A 21790-nucleotide genomic window follows, 5' to 3' on the forward strand; every position below is an offset into this window, starting at 1 on the left:
ACATGATAAGAAATATTGAGGATTTTGCTCTAGAAAGCATCTTTAATACTGTGTAACCTTTATAAAATAAAATAAAAAATAAATAAAAGAGTTGTGATTAGTTGAGTATTTCTGCAAATGGCTGGGAGGAGATAAGAGGAAATGAATTTTTTCCCCCACATTATTTGTCTCATATTATTGTACTATGATGACAGTTTTAACAAATATAAAATAAAACATATATATATATATATATATATATATATATATATATATATATATATATATATATTTATTATTTTTTTTTTTTTAAGTTACATTTCATTTAGGAATGCCAATAAAATTTTTCAGGACTTGTTTAGCTCCTGAAATTTTCTTTAAGGGATTAAGGGATTACTGACCTAAATCATGAAGAAAAGTTACTCATACTTTTAAGTATTTTGTCTTATTTCAAGTGCAAGAAGATTTTTCCACTAGAATCCAGACCATAGATACTCCAGGACTTTGTGTGTTTGCCCACAGCAGAAGGTTTACCTGGAAGCCATGCTTTCCTCTCCACCAGCCCGTGTCTTCTTTAGGCGGCATGTCGATGACAGACACAATATCCCCGACCTAGATCAGAAAGAGCTTTCTCTATGATGCTCATCTAAACTAAATGCAAAAAAATGCAGAAAAAAAACATACACCTGACAGACTGGTCCATGCCTGAGCATGTCTCTATCTCCTTACCTCAAAGGTTAACTCGTCGGTGGCCTGAGCCGTGTACCGTTTGGTGACGTGGGCGGCAGCGATGGCGGGGACGTTGATCGAAGCTTCTTCAGAAACCAGCAGATGGTTGCCCTTGTTGTCGATCTAAAAATAAAGACAGCAGAGATGCTTTTGGCACATCTTACGCCCAAAAAGCCTGAGCAGGGAGTGGGAGCTGGTCACGATTTATCATGAGACGATGGATGAAAGAGAAGCAGAGCACAATGGAAAGTTAAAAATGTTTTGTTTTTGTCTCCACTTGAGCTTCAAACATTTTTAATGTCAGTGGAAAGTAGAGCCAGTGAATTGGCCCCAATGTTCTGTCTGTTTGTGTGTAACGTGAAGGATGTACTTTTTTTTTTTACTTATGTTTTTAGAAATCAGATATCTGCTTTGCTGCCAGTGGAGCTGCTGGACTCAGACCTGAACCTTCAGAGACGCATAAAGATAGTTACAAAGTCGGCCTTCTGTCACCTGAAGAACATCTCCAGGATTAAAGGACGAATGTCGCAACAAAGAAAAACTCATATAAAATCTAACTGTGTTAAAATCTAACCCCACAGTGTTCTCACATTCTGCCTAAAAATCAACAAGAAAACTGCAGCTGATCCAGAACGCTGCTGCTCCCGTTCTGACTAAAACCAGGAGGATAGAGCACATAACACCAGTTTTAAAGTCGCTCACTGGCTCCCTGTAGCTCAGAGAATATACTTTGAAATACTGTTGATAGTTTATAAATCACTGAATGGTTTAGCACCCCGATACATTAAAGATCTGCTGTTGTTTTATCAACCTTCCAGACCCCTCAGGTTCTGGTTCTGGTTCTGCTCTGCATCCCCAGAACCAGAATCAAATAAGGAGAAGCAACATTCAGCTTCTACTTGCCACAAATCTGGAACAAACGTCCAGAAAACTGCAAAACTGCTGAAACACTGAGTTCCTCCAAAACTAGACTAAAACCCCACAAGCTTAGCCTGTCTGTGGATTTATAATAACTAGAGCATAGATTAACTCAATTCAAGTGGCAACCTTTTACCACTTCTCTTTATGTTATGTACTATATGTTATGTTTTTATCACTATAAACTGTCTCTGAAAAATTCCTCAACAAAAAAACTTGTTGAGGAATGGATGGAGCAGGCTAAGATATAAGAAATAATCTGCAATACTACTATTTTGTTGTACTAAAAGCCCATGGCAAAAGAAAAATAAATACATTTTAAAAAATCATTAAAATCCAAAAAATACTATACAACTTTACCATTGTGGCTGTGATTTTTAAGACAAATACAGGAAAATGTCATTCAGCTCCTTTTTGGAGCTTCAGAGTATGAAACACAAACAACTCCAAAAATAACTTCAGATGAGAATCAAACATGTAAATACAAAGCCAAAGCCAAAGCCAAAGATTATAAGATCAACTGAACTCTGAACACATTTGCACAGTGCTTGAAATTTGCTACAGAAGCTTCACTTTCTGTCACCGATCATTAGCTTGCTACTTCAAAGTCGCCAGAAAAAGCTGCACACCTCTTTTTTTTTCTTGACACCAGTGCTGTTTGTCTGCTTCTCACACTGAGGCAAACACTCCCTGCCTTATGAACCAGTGCAGTAATTAAGTCGTTGACTCAACATTTAGAAAAAAAAAAGAGCTACATTGCAAAATGTAGAAGGATGTACTTTGGCACGGATGTGTAGGATTTCCAGCAGGGAATAACAATTCCTTCATCTTATCTGCGATATTCCGACCATAATCTAATTTTACTGACTGTTCCTTAGACAAACATCAGTCACGTTAGCGTTTCAGATCATCACAACGGAAAAGCACAATAAAAAGTAACTCCTACCTCCATCCATGTTAACACAGGACCACAGTTGATTTTGTTGTCCGCGATGGCAGAGAAGCGTGACAGGTAGTTAGTCAGCATTGTGGCGACTGACTGAAAGGAGACAAAAATAAAATAAAATTAAAAAAAGATAGACCTCAATAAAGCTCCAAAAATAAACATGACGTCACACATGCCAGCAGAGGTACAAGAATTTCTGCAAACGAATTCATGATCTTGTATTTTGCTGTTTTTTTTTATAATGTTACAGCCACAAACTTCACAAAGTACTGCTTTGTTGTAAAGTGAAAGGAAATGATACACTGTCTTTAAGTTTTTCTACTTTTTTTTCCCCAAATAGGTCAATATTTAGAGAAAAAAAAAGTTCACTACAATGACAGCTGAAAGTTTATTAGGGTCTACTTTTTCCCTTCCTCCTTACAAAATAAGTCAGGCTCGGTAAAGTTCAGCTTCTTTGAACACAAGTTTTAGTTTTAAACTGCGACTTTTTAAATAATTATTTGCATGGCATTAGGATTATTATGCAAACAAATGTAATTGTTGGTGCTGCCTCTTGGACTCCAAGAGTACTCACTTGTTTTTTTTTTTTTTTTTTTTTTTATCTCAATCTTGATTAAATGAAGGTAAAAATAATAATTCAAAAGTTGAATTTGGACTAGGCCATTGAATATGGTAGATGTATCTGCTGAAGAAAGTAATGCCCCCAAAAAATCAGCAGTCAATCTTTACAGCTCTTCTAAAATAAATACATTAAAAAAATGGAGGTTATATCTAAACGGAGTAAAGTTTCAAAAGTGCATGAATACTTTCATGAATGTGGAGACAATACCTCAACAGTATCCTCTAAGGTGTCGTAGCGTGGCAGTTCGGTGAGTTGGGAGTAACGGCGGTCGTAGATGCACAGGTGCAGGTGTTTGTCCAGCACTCGGAAATCCTCGTAGGATCTTTTCACCAGCCAGTTTCGAGCCTGATGGGGACGACGCAAAGCAAATCAGGACCAAACCAAAGCGAAAGCGCCTGCTGCTTTTGGGAGAAGCCAGAGCACCACTCGGATATTCAAGTAATGTTACCTGGCAAGTGATCTGGACGAGAAAGACGAGTTCTTTGGAGTCCAGACCGGGCTTCGGTCCCTCGCTTTGCCCCTCTGCCAAGGCCAACTGCACAGGGAGACAAACAGGAGGAAGGAGACACAGAGGAGCTTGGATTGAGGATGGAGCATAAATAATAGATGAGTATGATACAAAACCCCTCTCTGTTTTTGGGACTGGGCTACTAAAAGTGCATCGTGTCCCATATTAATACTGGATTTACCACTTACATCGGTTGCCTGGCATTTCATCCTGCAGTTTTAAACGTTTAGTAGATTTCTTTTTCTTTTTTTTTTTTTCAAAATTATAGATGATAGGAAATCAACCCGTAAAGAGACCAAAGACGTTAATGGAGAATTGTCTTCAGAGGCCTCCATGCTGAGGAAGTTTTGGTTATTTATAACTGTTAGCAACCCGTCCAGATACACTGTTACACAACATGCAGCGACCTAGTTACGGCAAACCAAACCAATGAAGAGAAATTTGTTGTTGAGTGAGTCATTACGGCAAAAATGTAGTTCACCGCAACGCTTTCTTCCCCCCCCCAGTCCAAACTACAAAGCTAATTAAGCTGTGGAGAGGCTGAAAAGGTCAGTGATTCAGTGATAGGAGAGAGAAGAGGGCAGATTAAGAGAAATTATGAAAACATTAGCTCCCCCCCCCACACTTTCTCTCTAAGTAAAAAGCATATCCACCATTTTTCCCCAGAAATACGCCCCACATCAAACAACTAACCCACCGTCACGTCACGGGGCTCGTTCAGGTTACCTCCCGCTAGAGCATCTCAGATATCCGACAGCGGATGAAGCAAGAGCTTCCTCTTTGTGTGCGGGACCACAGCGAGCTCCTCCAAGCAAACAATACAATAAAAAGAAAAAGAAAAAGCCAAATCTAGGCTGAGAGCAGAAGGGTTTAAAGGTTCTCCTGACTCGCCCGTTTCTCGTCCCAACAACAACGTTGCACGCGAGAAGCTTATTTGCAGAGCAACCCGCACCGGTGAGCTACATACAGAAAGCAGAGAAAACGAGACGCTGATGCTTTCTCTCTGCTCCCTACTTCCTTCTTCCCCCCCTCCTCCTCCTCCTCCTGCCTCTCCTGTACTCCATCACCCTCCCCCCTGTTCCTCTCTCTCATCCGTTCTCCTCTCTCTCGTGACAAAAGGAGGTTCGCCTTTAAACGGGTTCATCTGGGACACATGGACACAGATGCTCATCCGTCACATAGCAACATGAGACAGATGAGACTTCCTAATCTGCAGACGGATCTGTCGGGATGCAGACGGAGGAGGTCTGCTGCTCTGCAGGCATCACACCCGAGACCCGACCTCTGCTTTCCGTCTTTGTCGTTAAGACTCTGCTGCTTATGGCGTGATCCGAGTACACAGAACAGAGACTCGTCGCCCAAACTGAATCAAACGCACCCGGCATCGGGCGGAAGCGTCTGAATCTGCATATATGCAGCTCTGCCTTCAGCGTCAGTGTCACCTCGAAAAGGACGTATCTGCTTTTGCTCACACTGTTTTTCTGCTCATTTAATGACGAAGACGCAAAACGTTTAGCCAAACAGAGCGAAAGTGTTTCAGATTAATGCTCAGCCAGCCGTAGCGTTGCTCACTGATGCGGCGTGCAGGGGGTCGGCGCCGCCATGTGCATCACATGCACCGCTCAGGATGCTTTGTGCTAAGCTAAAGCAGCAGCTCCCAGCTGTGCAGAAACATCTGACGCCCTCTGCCGGCGATCAAGCAGAACTACAACGAGAGATAACGGGGATGGCTAAATGCTTACTTCTGCACATCACTAAGCCTGACGCGATTAATCAATTAATTAATTAATCACATGATGAATTGAAACAAGCTCAGTAATTTCCATTTGCATTATTGATCGTCTTTCTTGTATCTCTACCAAACACTGGAAAGTCTTCAGTCTGGTGTGTTGGTCTCTGATAGCTCCACGTTTTTGAAGGACAGTTTGCATTTTATTTGTTTTAGGTGTTTTGTTTGGATATTTAAGATGTCTTCCAGTTTCACCGTTACATTTTCATTAGAAAACAAAGTTTTTGAGAAGGTCTTATTGCATTATTATGCCATTACCATTACATTACTTCAAAATGGTCTTGAAACAAAAAATGAAGAAGTACAAGAAAGAGCAAAAGAGGAAGGTAAGTACAGGGCAGCCGAGAATGAAGGTGGAAATCACCAAAAAATGATGAGTTTGGAAACGTTAAGCTAGAGTCAGGGTATTCAGAACAATGTCCACTCAGAACAAAACTAATTGATATATGTATTCAGCTTGATTTGAGTTCATGCAGTTCAGTCCTAAGTGACATATCAAGTCAAAAAGAGGAACCTTTATGTTTCAACTCATCAATATTGAGGAAAAACTGCTTATTTGTAAAAGATCAAGAAACAGGTAAAGCATAAAATAATATAACCTACGTTGTCTATGCGGAAAACTCCTTGTTAAGAATAAACTTTCTGTCTGCATCCTGCAAGGTTAAAAACAATTTCCTGCCATTCTCCGATGATAATCGTTCATTTGTGCTATTTGACAATAAATGTTCATTTCCAGAACCAGCATTAAGCTCCTGGTGACAACTAATATTTGAGTCTGAAGGCGGCAGCACTAAGCAAATCCAAGTTTAGGCAACCTGCCTGTAGAAGCTGAACAAAAATAAGTGTAGTAATTGCAGAATATCGTCTGTGAACAGATGCAAACATGGCATGTCAAGAATACGAGGGGAAACTGCTGCAGCGACTGTCCAGAAAACACAAACAAGGTTATCGATTATGCCAAAAGTGCAGCAGCAAATATAGCAGCTGAACGGCGGCCAAGTGCACAGTTATGAAAGCTAATAACTCTCCGCAAAGTATTTTTAGATCTCACCTGAACGTTGCCAAAATCGACAGTCTCATAGTGGAAATGGGCACACTCTGCCAATCTGGGGAAGTGACCTCTGGGGAACGTTAGCCTAGAACACACAGAAGAGCGGCAACTCATCAACATTCAAGACACACCGATGCTGCGATGAGGAGCGGAAACAAAGAGAAAGAGGAAGGGAGAGGTCAGGCTTGTGCAGCGAGAGACAGAGCAGCGTTTAAGATTCAGACCGGCTGGTCGGCGTGAGAGGCACCCAGCGCTGGAACACAGGCTCCCCCTTCGCTTCGCTGGCCTGAATAAGGAGCCTTATATTCAGGCCAGCGAAGCGGCCCCTAAAAGCGGCGGCAGCGTCACTGAGAGTACCTACTTTTTCATGTTCTTGACCTTCATACTCGCCGTGCTGACGCAGGAGCGCAGGAGGGGCTCGGCCTGGTGTTCTGTGATGTCATCGCTCTTCACCTGCCAAGAGCAGAAAGCATTAATGGGGTCGGTGATGGAGAAACCCATAGTTTATGACGTTGGAAGGTGTAATGAAAGCACATTCCTGCCTCTGACGGCTTTTAAAATAGGAGTTATATCATTTTTCCTCAGTGGATGACACACTGTGAAAACACAGAGTCTCGCCACGTATTTTTGTTTACTTTGTAGTGAAAATATTTGAGTACCTGAGAGAAACTACAAAACTACAATACAAGTAAATTATCAGCAACATATAGGAGCTTAAGTTAATAATTCGACAAAAGGAAAACCTTTCTTATGAGTGAAATAATCAGTCAGTGTAACGAGTCATTTTTTTATCAATATTCAGAAGTTATTGACATAAAAAACAGCCTCTACATCTTGCAGAAAAGTTTCAAATAAGACAAAAGAAGTTGTGTCTTATTTCAGGAGTACTAAGATATTGGAGCTGGAAACTACACCAGCTGGCGTGGTTTGCTTTCACGATGCACTGTGTCAAACGATCCAAACTAATTGAGAAACTTGTTCCTCTCCTTGCCTGTGGTTACGCTGCACCAAGAACCACTGAGAGAAACAACACGTCAGAAGAAGACACGAGCGTAACGTTCTTCTTTGCGAAATGCAAACAAAAATGGAGTGGAGTCAGATTGTAGGTTTTCTCTTTTGTCTTTGGCAAAAGACAAAGAGCCATTTGTCCCGCAAGCATTAGATTCTTGCATTGGTCTTGGTTCTATCTACCCAGAATGCCCTACAGCGTAGTCCGGTTCCTGCTTTCGGAGTAGTTTCTGGTCTGCTTGCCTCCACATTTGCATCAGAAGCGCACCAGAGTTCACTTTAATCAAACCCAGAGCGAGGTTTTTAGGCGGACCAGAGTTCACTTTTTTTTTTTTGGTTTGATTGCAAATTCACACCTCCCCAAACGAACTGGACTATCAAAACACATGGATTAGAGTTTGATGAAACACGGCTGGTGTGAATGCAACATAAGCCTTTCAAACCTAAGAACACAGCGCCTGGCATCGTTTCACCGTATCTTTTTTAATTCTCCAACTTCACTAAGAGGCATTTACTCAAATTTTAGCAAATATTAGTTGGACTTATGACTGTATTTGAGGCTGTATGTGTAGTTTTGACCTTTTTTTAATTTGCAGAAGCCCAGGATGAATTTAAAGTCGTCAACTGAGACCTTGTGATCTGTTGAGGCGACGTTAAAGTGTGAGTCAACTAAAGAAGCAGAGCAGCCTCATGGAGGAAGGACATGTCTGATGAGTTTTGTGTATTGTCTTGCATCAGCTATGAGTCAGTGCCATGTGTGTGCTTATTTATAAATAAATATATGTGTGTGCACGTGTGTTTGCATGCGTGTGTGCGTGTGTGTGTGTGTGTGTGTAGGCATGTACCGCGGCAGTGGATGTCTCCTGTGGCTGCTTCTCCTCTGGAGGATTAATGTTGGTAGCTTGAGGTAAGGCATCGTTTTTGTCGAGGTCAGCAGGTGGGGTCGGGTCGCTGCGCAAGAGGTAAAGAAAAAAAAAAAGGTTGGAAACAGAACAGAAGCTGAACTATTATGAAAATGAGGCCTCTCGATATATTTTGTTTAATTTTCATCCACCAGAGGGAGCAAGTGAGGGAGAATTACTGGAGTGGCTTGAGCTGGAATCATGACATTGCACCAGCATGCCTCAAAAAAAAAAAGAGAAAAAAAAAGAAAACATGTCGTACTGAAGCTGTCACCAAGAAAATACACATTTATTATTTATGTTAGCTGTAACTATGAACAATTACTGAGATCTTTAGAAAATATCAGCAGTTCCTGCTTTAGTAGACGGGGAAAAAAACCGAACCCAGATCCAGTGGTTATTTTATTTGCACTCCAAAGCTCACATGTTCAGTGAGGCATAAAGACAATCCACCCACAGGGAGAGCTTCACAAAACCTTCACTTGAAATGTGATTCAATGTACTGAGGAGTGGAGGGTGAGGCCCATTCAGGCAAACTTTGATAAGCAACAAAGGCCACAGGGTGTTTGGGAGTCTAACAGAGATTCAGCCTGATCGAACCTGGAAATGTGGCAAACAAACATCGACGTTTATGTGCTCCAAAATTACATGAGCGAGCGCAACAAAATAGTGGAGTTTGAAGCTGATGGAGGTTGAAAAAGGGATAGTTTGTCTCTCTGCTTTACTCTGATAACTGGGTAAAAAAATTTAAAGTCTCACTTCTGGCTTTATTCATCTCAAATTCAAAATTCCCACATTCCTTTAAAGCAGCACGCCACATGCTATCTGGTCTTTTCATCATCATCCAGGTGAGCAGACACACAAAGCCAGGGAAACGCAAAAAAAATAAATAAATAAAAAGAGTTACTCACCCCTCAAGGACGTCACTACTTCCTGGTTCTCCCCGGGGTCCTGAGGCAGCATTCTCAATCACCGCGGCAACCACGCATCCAGCCTCCATGATGCCGCCCTGCTGCAACAGCCCGCTGTAGAGAAACGTGAGTGGGAGGAGAGAGAAGGAGAGAAAGTCACGGCGGGCGGGGAGGAGGGTCCGAAGCTGCGGAGCCACCAGACGTTAACCCACTCGAGGCCGCCATCTACCCCGGCTGTAATCTGGGATGACATCATGCCGGAGTGTCGCGGGCTACCACGGCGACCAAAACGTGTCAGGCTATGAGTTCGCAGGATGGATTTCAGCTTCTGTTTCCTCCTAGAGCTGACAGATTTCGGTTGAGAAGCGACTCTCGCGCTCTCCAAGGAAAAGGCAGGTTTGTCCCGGCAGCCAGAGATCCACGTTCACGGATTTCCCCTTTACTTTTTAAATTCCACTACTGTGAAAATGTGTTTCCCACATAACAGATTCCTTCTGTTTTTGCTATTTGGTCATGACAAAGATAACTTGGGTGAATACAAACATCGGTTTCCAGATGATGATTTCATTTGTTAGCACAGATAAGGAACCCCAATGAAATATTTGTCTCCTTGTTTAGTCATAAATTAATGGTGATTTACATTTTGGGGGGTTTAATTTCATCAGCCAAGCCCAGGCTGATTACTGCTACTCAGGTAGAAACTGTCTGTCAACACAAAGTAGGCTGAAACAATCTTAAAAAGCAACTTGTCATGCTCCAATGTTCAGAAATTCAACAGATGTAAAAAACAGAAACCGTCATCCAAATATGTTTTAACCGTACATCTCGATTAAAAGTGCCTAATGATGATATAAGATGATAAAATATTAGAATGTGTTGACAACCTGCCAAAGAAGACAGACTGTGAGATGGTGTATAAGGCTTATTCTATGCAGTGCAGTTCTATGTTTGTATAGTACAAAACTGTAAATTTGAGCCAAAAAAAAAACTCAGAAATTTTTAGATTAATCTCTGAAATCTTCCAAAAATATATATGTAAATTTGCAAGTTTTTCTAGTAAATTTCAGATTTTTCTCTAGCAAAATTTTGACTTAACAAACTCAGAAATTTTCAAGAAAATTCCTGGAAAATTTCTGAGATTAATCTCAACATTTTTGAGTTTTTCAGAGGAAACGTACCCTTTTTTTCTATGTACAATAGCCCTAATACACCCTAACAGTATTGAGTTGCCTGTGTTGGTATTATCCTGTACTGTAATGCAGAGGAAGACGACTAAAGTTGAGGTTAAGCTAAAACACAACACTGGCTCATATCATCCATCCAAACGGAAATTAAATGTAGACATAACAGCTTTTTTCCTTCAGCTTCATAAATAATTGTAATTTTACATCAAACAATTACTGTTTTTTATCCACTGCCATGGAATTGGTAAAATATCAGTACTTAGATAGGATTACACTTTAAACCTTTTTAATTTATGTCAGTTTTGTTCTCTAGTCCCAGTAAAAACCTTTGGTTTTTCATTCACACACCAGCTACTACTGCTTACCCTCAGTTCAGTCATCAAAACACTAGGAATGTCCTGATGAAGCAAACTTGGTTCTCCCACAATTTTCCCGTAACGTGCTTCTGGAATTATGAGGGTGTTTATCAGTAAACAATGTCTCACAGACAAAATCAGGCCCTTCCCAAAGCTCCCACCACTGCAGCTCAGGTAGCAGAGAGACGGGTCACCATCATGTGTAAAGGGTTCTGCTGATCAACCACAACATGTCTGGTCCAACTGGTATGTTAACTAGCATCCACTGAACACTGGTGCCGTAGTAGCGGTTCCAAGCAGCGCCTCCAGCTCGGTTATCCACTCAGCTGCTGGTTCTGGACTTCCATAAAGCTTCTTGAGTCAGCAGGATGCCAACAGGCCGATAGGAATACTGAGCAGGTCCGACTCGGCTCCATCCTCGTCTCGTACTGTGTCTCAACTCAACCTTGCCGAAGGGCAAAAAGTGCATTAAACAGATAGCAGCGATCCAGAGACCACATTACATAAAGTTATGTTATGCAACGGTCACTTGGATCCAACATCTATAGTCTTCTTATATGACCGGACAGTGTCTTGGAACAGTCTTTTGTCACGCTGTAGACACAAACTTTTGTGTATTTTGATGGGATTTGATGTGACAGCCCAACACAAAGAGGATGTCTACAGTAGATTTCAAATTAGTGTCATAAATAGAAATATGAAAAGTGTTAGTGGGGGCATTTGTTTTGACCTAGTCAAGTTTCTGCTTGATTCTCGTTTCTCTTCAGTGCTGGGTCTGAAATTTTTACTATGAACCTCGATTTCTCCAGCTGAATTTCAACCCAGCCAATCAGCGAACAGAAACAGCTTTGAACAATGATGTTGATTTTTTGCGCTCAATTAGAGCAGATTAGAGCAATCATGGCAGATTTGTAGTCTGCCATGATTGCAGTTTTAGCAATGGCAGTGGAGGAAGTAAACAGAACCGTTAAATATGTGTTGGCCACGCCTCCAAATATTGAGTCGTTTGGTTTAGGACTTCTTACTTTGTAGAGGGGTTGGTTGTTTACAGCGCACTCAACTTGTACATATATCAGGACCAAACGTTAGCGATTGCCTCCAGCTACCAATTATTTCTCAATAGCTGAGTGTCCAGACCTTCTGTACGAAGCAAAGCGATTAGCGACATGGGACTATTTTTAAACCAGGCCAGTACAAAGTCAATCCTTACTTAAGGTCTCCTTTCACTGCAATCACAGCTAAAAGTTTCTTTGGGTATTTCTCCTTTAACACCTTTCCACATCTAGGTATTAAAAGTTCTGTCAAAAATTAGACTGAGGTCCAGACCCAGTAACTAACAACCTTTGAACCAAGTCATTTTATTGTAGTCTTTTCTTTATGTTCTGGGTCACCACCTCAAAACTTCTACAGCCACTGCCAGGGTTTCTTGTGAAACTGGTGTGAGCTGGGATGAACACACCCTCGTCCCCACCAGCTCTGTCCACAGAACACTATCTCACATGTCCCCAACATGAAGGAACGCACAAGTAGGTCTTCTTAAGGCTTTCTGTAAACAACAGTTTAGTTCTTGCCACTCATCTACAGTGAGTGCAAAACTAATCGTAACCCCACCCGCTGCTTTGGATCTTTTCCGCTTCATCATGGATCTGGTCACATGACTTTTATTTCACAAAGTGCCTCGAGATGGTATGTGTTGTGAACTAGTGCTATAAAAATAAACTGAATTACGCCCAATTGAATTATTTGGCTCCTCTTGCTCAGTTGAGGATTAGGTCTGGCGCTGTGCCATACTATTTCCGTTTTTAGATGAGAAGATTTAAACAGTGCTCTGAGAGATATTCAGACCTTGAGATATTGTTTTGAATCAAGCCCAAATTTATCCTTCATCTGTGTTTTGTGTTCCTTGGTCAACATGATGCTGTTTGTCCCCTAATTCACAGTTTTATCTGCACAAGACTGTGAACAGTGTGCATCGTTTACTTTCTACTTTACAATTATGCATTATTAGAGCCACACATGTAACCCAAAAACAATGTTAAGGCTGTGGGTTGCTAATGAGGTAAAGACACTTCTATCAGCTGAATTCTTTCCATGTAAAAAAAAAAAAAAAGGTTTCTCGACGCATACGACGGTACCTGACCTTGCTGATTATAGCTCATCAGACAGAGAGTCTGCTTGAGTGGAGGAACATGTCGTCCTGCACACAGCAGAGGGGACGAGCTTGCATAAAGCACCTGCATGATAAAAGACTTGCACTTTTTTTTTCGTCTGGAAAAACGTAGAAAATCTGACGACAGCCACCGACACAAACGATCACCGAAGCAATCACTTCTTTTAGCCCAAACACTGTAACAGTGGACCAATTTAGAAATGTTCCAAATAGCGTACACTACAAACTCGCAACGCTGTGAAGAGACATGATGATGAGTGAGCTTCATCAGCGTACCACCTTTTGGTGTATTATAGGTGAGAAAATGAATATACAAATATGTCTCAAACCTGTCAAAGCAACATATTTTTTTTTATTTTCCTCTGGATTTTCTTCTAGAAACCTTGAAGTCACACCGAATCAAGCAGCAGTGCTGCTTCCACAGCTTCTCCATCGTCATTCATCTCCAAAGTATCAAACGTACTATTCTGGATGTATGAATAAAGAGGCCCCTTTACCTGTCACAGTTAATGGGGAGGTGCAGCTCTGATCTCAGGAGACCGGAGCGGCGAGCACAAAGGATGTCGCCTGTTATCTGATGGCCTACATGGCGTTTCTGCGAGGAAAATGGGGCGGCGTGCACAATCCTGCACGCTGTCTGTGGGACCGGCATCAGCTGATATGTTGACAAGAAAATGACTGGGTGAATTTTTTATTTTTTTTCCCCAGGTAAAATTTGGTCACAAGTCTGTCAGTCACAAGTCCTTCATTAAAAAAATTAAATGAGGGGGCGGTTCATAGCCAGAGGGAAAGCTATGTTGCACATTTTCCCACCATTTATTAAATATTTATTTCATTTCTCTTTGGGATCAATAAAGTATTTTTTGAATTTAAATTCTTGTAAATGTATGCAGTATTTATGGAGTTTGGACTTTGAAAAGTGATCAAAAACTTTGAAACCTAATGAAAAAAAAAGTCCGGATTTAAGTGGACGTTTTAGATGAAGCGGTCAAATTTAATCTGGCAACTTGCAATTGAAAATGGAGAATAATAACAACTTCCAGGCTTCTGTTTCAAGAGTAAGTGCAAAGTCTACAAATATAACCAGCTTTACAGATTACCTCTAAATTTGCAGTTATATGATTCTTATTTCAATATTATCACATTCTGCCATTATGTAACTAACTAGATGTTTACCTTTAGACCAAGTGCAAACCCCTAGTTTAGTTTTAGTTTCTCTATGCTAATCAGTAAATTGTGTTTGTGTTAAAAAAAGACATTTTTTGAATAGTTTTAGTTTTATTGTAAATGTGTGAAAAGAATTTGCAACACCACTCAGTTCTCACACACTCAACACTGCTTTGTGAACGGAGCGTTCACAACAAGAACAAAGGTGCTATTTTTTAAACAATTTTATTACTGTGTATTGTCCACACAACTTAAACTTAATGCTACTGAATTAATGAGAGAAAAATGTGACTAATGTAAAAGAAGTTACAACAGTATGTTATTAGCTATGCCGAACATCAGGACTCAGGAAATTTGCTCCTTCTACTTTTGCAACCTCATTTTACACCGATGCCATTTCATCTCTAATTACTTCCATTACAAACCACTTCATTCCATCATACCTAATTTGTTTATTTTAATTGCATTTTTTCCTGAATCATAGAGCTAAATGGTTATAACAACGTTAATTTAGCTCAGTATCATAATCTAAAAACTTTTTATCATACTTTCCATTTATTTTAGTTCTAGTCTCTGTTTTGTAAGTGGACTTTTACAAAATAGCCTAACCAACTGTATTTATAAAGCACCTTGAAACAGTGAGAAATGCCCCAAGTGCTTTTTGTCCCTACAAAAGTACAAATTGTGACGATTTGATGAAAGTAAAATAACTCTACAAAGTAAAGTAGAAGAATCTCCTTCTGGTAAATATTCGCTTGAGTCACGTAATTACATTTCCTTACATTAAACTCTTAATAAAATGTAGAAATGTCATTGTTGACGATCAGACCAGATCATCGTCAGGTAACGTGTGTGTAGACTTCATGGATCTCCAAAACTCAGACCAGACATTGACGGGACACAAACGTTTGGTTTCCTCGAGGCTGGTCGTGTTTTAGCTCCTTAGCTTCAGATTCTTTGCCATTTGTCAGACTGGCTGCATCAGGTTTCCAGTAACTTGAAACAATGCAAATGGAAACTGTCAGAGCGAAAACAGCAAGCCAAAGGGCAGCTAAATTCCCAGTTTACGGAATTTAGTCGCGAGATCTTCGACGCACTTTGATTCTCTTGTTAGTAGCAAAGAAAGACCGGCGTCGGTGTGGAGAAAGTTGGTTTCAGGCTCTCATTCTGATTGCAGTCAACAGAAGCTGTAAATGCAGAAGGGGTAAAAAGAAAAAAAAAAAGCTCTGCGGTTGCCATAGTAACCCATCTCCCATCCATCGTGACTTGACGCTCTTCCAGAGCAAAGACGAAGGAGACAAATGAAAGCCTCAGAGGAACTTTTGACCAGATGCTCTGACACATCATCAGCCTGTCTGCCCGAGGTGCTGCCACTGTCACCACCCTGCAGGTTTCAGATCGCCGCCGTCCAATTGGCCATGCGCTACCCGATGCTTTGTGATTCATGTCACCTCTCAGAAGGAAGGAGTTGAACTGGTTGGCGGCTGGAAGTCAATTTGATTCTCTAATCTTCTCGGAATCTGCCAGACTGAGATTATTTCATCCCGCACAGAGGAGATGTCACGGCTCAAATCTCTTAGTGAGCGATCCCTGATGAAGGCCAGGATGGGCGGATGGAGCGGAGTAACGGGGGAGGGGGGTTGAACAGCAGGCCGATGCTGATCCAAACATTTAATCAACAATCCAGTCTGTCACTCACGAAGACAATCCAAACCTTGCCACGAGCCACAAATCTCCTTGTGCTAAAAATAAGCCGACGGCATACCACAAATAGTGAATGGGAGAAAATCTCATTTTGCAAGAAAAATATTTTAGGGAGGGCAACGTTTATTCTCAGAAATACGACAGACAAACGGCAACTTAATCCAGAGACAGAGTACGAGCTTGGAGACATTTGTTCAGTTTAAGATACTAGTACACAGAGGTGTTGATTCAACAATGCTCTATTTCTTCTGTGACACAAACATAAAGGTTGGCTCTTCCTCATCTGAAGACCATTGAAATTCTGAATATTGTGTTCAGAAAACTTAAGAAATAGTATTTAATCCTTAAACTGCTGTAAAGTTTTAGGTTTCTAGGTGATTGTCCAATGCGTTCTTTAAAAAGAAGCTACGTCTCTCTTCAAGTATTTTCTTAAATATGACTGTGACTATTAGACATAAGAATAGATTGTTTTCTGTCAGTTCTCAATTGAAGACCAACGTGGAGAAAAATGTAAATCAATATTAACCTAAAACTATGGGTAACAACTTGCTTTGTCCATAAAAAAACTTCAGTTTTTAAGCCCATCTACAAGTTGTTCCCAAAGAGCTGGAAGCAGGGAATTGTCCAAATGCTGTAACATTAAGACTTCCTCTCACTGTAACTAATAGGTAAAGTCTAAACCCTAATCAACCAGACATTATAACCCAGACCTCTCCAATAGATTGCCAAACAGAGAACTGTAATTTATACAAAGAAAACCTTTACATCACTGTAGAGACTGTGAGGGACATGCTTTACACCACTGAATTCACTTGCTGATGCTGTATGAAAGCTTAGATGCAGCTCCTTTGCCATGGAAACCCGTTCTATGAAGTTGCAGTCGCTGCTCCCCATCTTCCTCAGAATGCAGTTTTACTTAACTTAATACTCTGAGTTGTTGTTAACCAATTGCTTCCACTGTGTTAAAATACCACAAACAGATGGCAAAGAAATTACCTTACTCTAAAAAGTTTCCAATGCCTCCCAAAAAGTTCAAAATATATTTTAAGAACAGGGATTATCAGGAATCCCTGAGTCGGTTGGTCTAAAAAGCCAGAGAGAAAGAATGCTTTTATGAAATAACAATGACTTGTGGCACCGGGTCTGATGCGTCTGCCATCGCTGAGTTATAACCAGAAACGGTAAGAGTGCCCAACAATCGTCCAACACAGCAGTTGGTTACCATGGAGACTGGATGAAGACTATAGGAGAGACATTGCCTACTACACACCAAGGTTTCTTTTTGAACACAAGTCCCCCTGCATCTTAGCTATCAAGAAATGTGACAATTTCTCAATAATCCTCTCCAAGTGGTTTCCTATATCTGAAGCATTTTACTTTACCCATATGTTCCAAAAACATAAACGTAATTTCTTTTTAATGCTCCATATCCCAAAGCATGCCAAAAAATCTTATTGTTTGTGAGTAGTTTGAGGGATCCTCGCATCTTTTGGTCTAAATATGCTGGAATTTTTTTTTTTCTCAAAAATTCTTTTGCTAACTTATCTGCTCATATGTCAGTGCTGTACTCAATTATCGTGTCACATGTTGAGAAATTATATTATGCTTTACTGGCTCGGTCAACAAGCGCTTCTTTCTTTTTCGGCCTTCTATTTAAGCACTTTTGATTGTTGTCAGAGTCGACCCCATCCTCTACGAGGGACATAAACACAATTTGATTTGAGGACCTTTCAAATACCACCAGTCACTATCACATTCAAACTGAGAACTACATGAATTTCAAGAGAAACCCATCAACCGTCAAAATGTACTTTGATAAACCTTGTTCAGAGTTCATTGAAAAAATATATTATCTGTTGGATTCAACTCTATTACCTCTACTAACGCATTCACATTTTTTTCTGTGCTTTGAAAAAACAAATCTCAATTAGGTCAGACTTTAAAGAGACTGTATTAAGTGTATTAATCGACTTTTTTGAGCTTTATGTCATGTTATGATGTTGCTCCCTCATCAAAAACGTACCTGGAGTGAAACTTCGAAATCCTGTTTGAGAAATCCTTAAATCTCCCTTGGCGACCATTCATGGGTGCCTAAATACTTGATCTGACAAAGCAGTGCCTTTCTCCAAGTTGAGTTTGTCTCAAAGAGCACATCTCTCTCTGTCTGAGTCTGACACTAGTCTGAAGGAGCCCCACTCAGCTCCTTCAGACTAGCGGCAGCAGCAATAAGCAAACACTCAGTGCAACTGTGCATCTACAGAGCTAATCATAGGAACTACTTCTCAGTCTGCTAAGAAAGATGTTAAAGGCTTAACGGAGAAAGTTATGATGAAGTAAGGGAAGTTTCAAAGAACAAGAGCTTCTTAAAGAGGCAGAGGCCAAATTTCAAGGTGTTTAATTGCAAAGTCAAATTTCTTTTTAGTCATGTTTGAGAGATACAGCATTTTTACAACTGAAGTTAAGTTTTCTTGATTGCGCTATAAAATGGCACTCTGTGCTTGTAAAATACACAATACCGCCCTTTTAAGGAAACTGTATACCTTTATAAGTAAAATAACAAAAACTTTCCAGTCTTACTAAATTACACTATACTTTAAACATCAAGGATCACATAAAATCGCAAAAACAGTTGATTTAAGCCGCCGCTTAGCTCGCTTTCTGTGACTTCAGCCGGCAATAATTGTCATTTCCTTGATGACCGGGAGAGTTCAACCAAGCTCTTTACAGCCGACATTTTAATCACATGACATAATAAAATGTTGAATACATCTCGCACTTGTTGCAGGCCTGTTGCTAAGCATTGCGGCAGACTCATCATTTCCTGACCAGACATCACACCATACAGATAAACTACAGTCTGTTTTTTATAACCTCTGATGCAACATAATGCGCACTAAATGACCAATGAGAAAAGTTTACCGGCGGTGTACTATGACCTGTTGGGCCTGGCGGATACCAGGCGCATTAACAGCGCGCGCGCACACACACACACGCACACACACCCCTACACACACACACACGCACGTACTCAAAGAGGGGGAGAGGCGAAGAGAGAGAGAGAGACTATGATAATCGATTATTTCACAGCTTCGGCGTGAACTGATCGATTTAATGGGCAGCAGCCGGTGGTGGTCGCGACTCGAGTTCGGAACAGCGCGAGGAGGGTTCACCTGTCCGCGCGAGGCGACGGGATCATCCAGCGGTAAACTTACCTGCGACTGCGCGCGCTGCTCCTCTCCGCCGCCTCCTCTATGCTGCTCGGCGCTCGGCTCCTCGGTTAGGAAGCATGCTGCCAGCCAGCATCGCATCGCACTGCAGACCCACGCAGCCCGGACGGTCGGTCACTCAAAGACAGGCCACGGCTGATCATCTGAGGTAGATGGTGTTGGCAGGAAAGCCCGCGACCAGGTGCGGCATCTCGCTCTACAAAAGAGGGGCTGGCGAGTGATTCCGTGGCTGGAAGACAGAGAAAGACAGAGAGAGAGAGAGAGAGAGAGAGAGAGAGAGAGAGAGAGAGAGAGAGAGAGAGAGAGAGAGAGAGAGAGAGAGAGAGAGAGAGTGTATGTGTCCGGGCGTCGGGAGCGCGCACTGCTGAAACTGGATTCGTGCTCGCGCCTGTTTGAGCCTCCGGGGTTCCCAGACCTTTTTTCTCTCTCTCTACCCCCTCCTCTTCCTCCTCCTCCACCTCCTCTTCTCCCCAAACCAGGGACCCAGATTTGATGTAGGCGTGAGGGTTTGCAGGCAGGCGCTGATTCATTACATTCGCGAGCATCGAGGAACCGCAGTTGTGCGGTGTTAGGTAATGCTTTTGGTACAACAATTACATAACCCCTCCACTGTGGGTGGGCGGTAACAGTGAGAGGAGTGAAAACTGGTGTTGAGATCGCTCATAATCATTATACCTTTTTTTTTTTTTTTTTTTTAATATCCACCGAAGAAAATTAAGTGGAAATTCAGGTTTTGTTCTTGCTCAGGGCACACAATGATTCTGATCATTTATAAACTTTATTCTTCTAACCAACATAGTCATGTTCATTGAGGTTTTTCTACATTTTATATGAGATTGTTTATTGTTATTATTATTTAAATGTATTTTACCGGCATGAAAACAGATTGAGATTAAAAATCTCTTTTTCAAGGGAGTCCTGGCCAAGAAGCAGCAACAAATACAACACAAAACAAGCAGGAAGCTGTCAAGCTATAAAATAAAATAAGAAAAAAATAGTCCATATTTATGTAGTGCATAATTGTGTAGAAGTAGGACGACTATGATACGCGCTTTTCATTTAGAAATCGGAAAAGCTTGATGCTTTTCTTATCCCATGAAATCAACTTTGTTCAGAAATCACAGTTAGTAAAGAGTCCAGCTGAATGTGATTTGATATCAGCATAAATACAGCTGTTCTGAGACTGTCGCAGAGACTTTGTTATAGAGAATTCGTAAACAAACATGTGGAGAACAAAAAAAAAGCACAGCTGCAGGGTCAGAAATGACACTGCAGAGAGGTTGAGAGCTGGGATAGAATTCGTTTTGATTCAGTTTGAAAATACTTTATTAATCCCAGAGGGGAAATCAAATGTTGTTATGATTTTCTTCAAAAAGATGCTGATGGTGATTCCGAAAGGCTCTCTTGTAGCAGTCTGTGTTACAGCACATGTCACGCAGCCCAAGAGCCACCAGTGACACTTGAACAGTAGTTTGAGAAACATGTTTTAAAAACTGATGCCGCAATGCCACGGACTCCTAGTTCGACCAGCTCTTACACTGGCTTACCTCATATACCACATTAGCAACCGGGCTAATGTTTAAAAATCTGCAGGCCGAATCTAATCTGCTCCAGTTTGAATGTACAAAAAACGGGGATTCTCCTGCAACACTGATGTGGAATCAAGAGTGAAAAATTACGGCGGAGCTTGCTTCTTTCTGCCTCTTCCAGTTGTCTGTTGGCCGGTTGCCATGGCGTTTCCAACCTTGTTTGTAAACATTTGTTTTCATACCATCCGGATGCATCCGTAGCTCGTTGTTCTAAACAGTTTACGAATCCCATCAGTGGCGTCGTTCATAAACACCAGCCGGCTTTTAAAAATGCCGGTTTTGAGCGCGAGCCCCAAACAAAAACGCTCTTTGCTCTCGAATGGACCAAAACGATTCTGGAGACGTTATGTGGCTGTAGGAGGCTCAAGCTAAAGGTTGCTTTAACGCTTCTCCTGAGAGATAATACACCAGAGAAACGTTTCAGTCTCCAAAATGCATGTTTGAAAACATTAGGGGGCGTTTACACGACAACGATCCAACAAAAACGGCACTTTTGTTTACACGATTACGATCTGTGTTTACACAGTAACGGTACACATCGAAAAGGTGTAATGCTCTCGCTGCGCCTAGTTGGTGCTAGGTTCTTTGAAACTTTGAAAGTGTGCATGTGTTTAAAAAAAAAGTTGTACTTGAAGGCATGTGGATTTGCGTGAGAAAACACGCATTGTGTGCGTCTGATTAGGGCGCATACAGTTGGAAAAAGTGGGATAACTTTGCTGAAACACCTTGTTTGAGCTTTCACAGTGTCTGTAGCGAGCCCCGGACTGGAAGCTGTTTATTGTTTTTACCTTGGAATGGCCAACAGTCTGTTATTCCTATATCAATTTGATAAAATAGGAGTTCCCGCACGTCCCATATCTATGTCCTCTGTTACCTTTTTCAGCAGTTAAAACAGTTTAATTCGTTGCTAACAAGTCGTAACTTGTTTTTCCAAGCCGCCTTCAAACGCAACATGAAAGCTGAGACGCTTGCACTGGGTTTACACCTGTGAGGCAGCGAAGGAGACCTGCTGCTGCGCAGGTGTGTGTTA

The 21790-nt window shown here is 41.2% G+C and overlaps 1 protein-coding gene across 1 annotated transcript in view; it reads right to left on the bottom strand.

The window, feature by feature from the left end:
- arhgap32a (Rho GTPase activating protein 32a) overlaps positions 1 to 19717 on the bottom strand; it is a 31905-nt gene extending 12188 nt beyond the window's left edge. The window contains exons 1-10 of the mRNA XM_008425004.3: positions 19157 to 19717; positions 9364 to 9477; positions 8396 to 8501; positions 6904 to 6995; positions 6543 to 6627; positions 3643 to 3729; positions 3402 to 3539; positions 2573 to 2665; positions 709 to 831; positions 514 to 591 (exon numbers count right to left, since the gene is read on the bottom strand). Of these exons, the coding sequence (XP_008423226.2) occupies positions 514 to 591; positions 709 to 831; positions 2573 to 2665; positions 3402 to 3539; positions 3643 to 3729; positions 6543 to 6627; positions 6904 to 6995; positions 8396 to 8501; positions 9364 to 9452 (891 nt within the window). The 5' untranslated portion in view covers positions 9453 to 9477; positions 19157 to 19717. The remainder of the gene's footprint in view (positions 1 to 513; positions 592 to 708; positions 832 to 2572; positions 2666 to 3401; positions 3540 to 3642; positions 3730 to 6542; positions 6628 to 6903; positions 6996 to 8395; positions 8502 to 9363; positions 9478 to 19156) is intronic.
- Positions 19718 to 21790: the final 2073 nt, after the last annotated feature.

The sequence above is a fragment of the Poecilia reticulata genome, chromosome 13 (assembly GCF_904066995.2).
Source record: "Poecilia reticulata chromosome 13, P_reticulata-male-v2, whole genome shotgun sequence".
In the NCBI taxonomy this organism is placed as follows: Eukaryota; Metazoa; Chordata; class Actinopteri; order Cyprinodontiformes; family Poeciliidae; genus Poecilia; species Poecilia reticulata.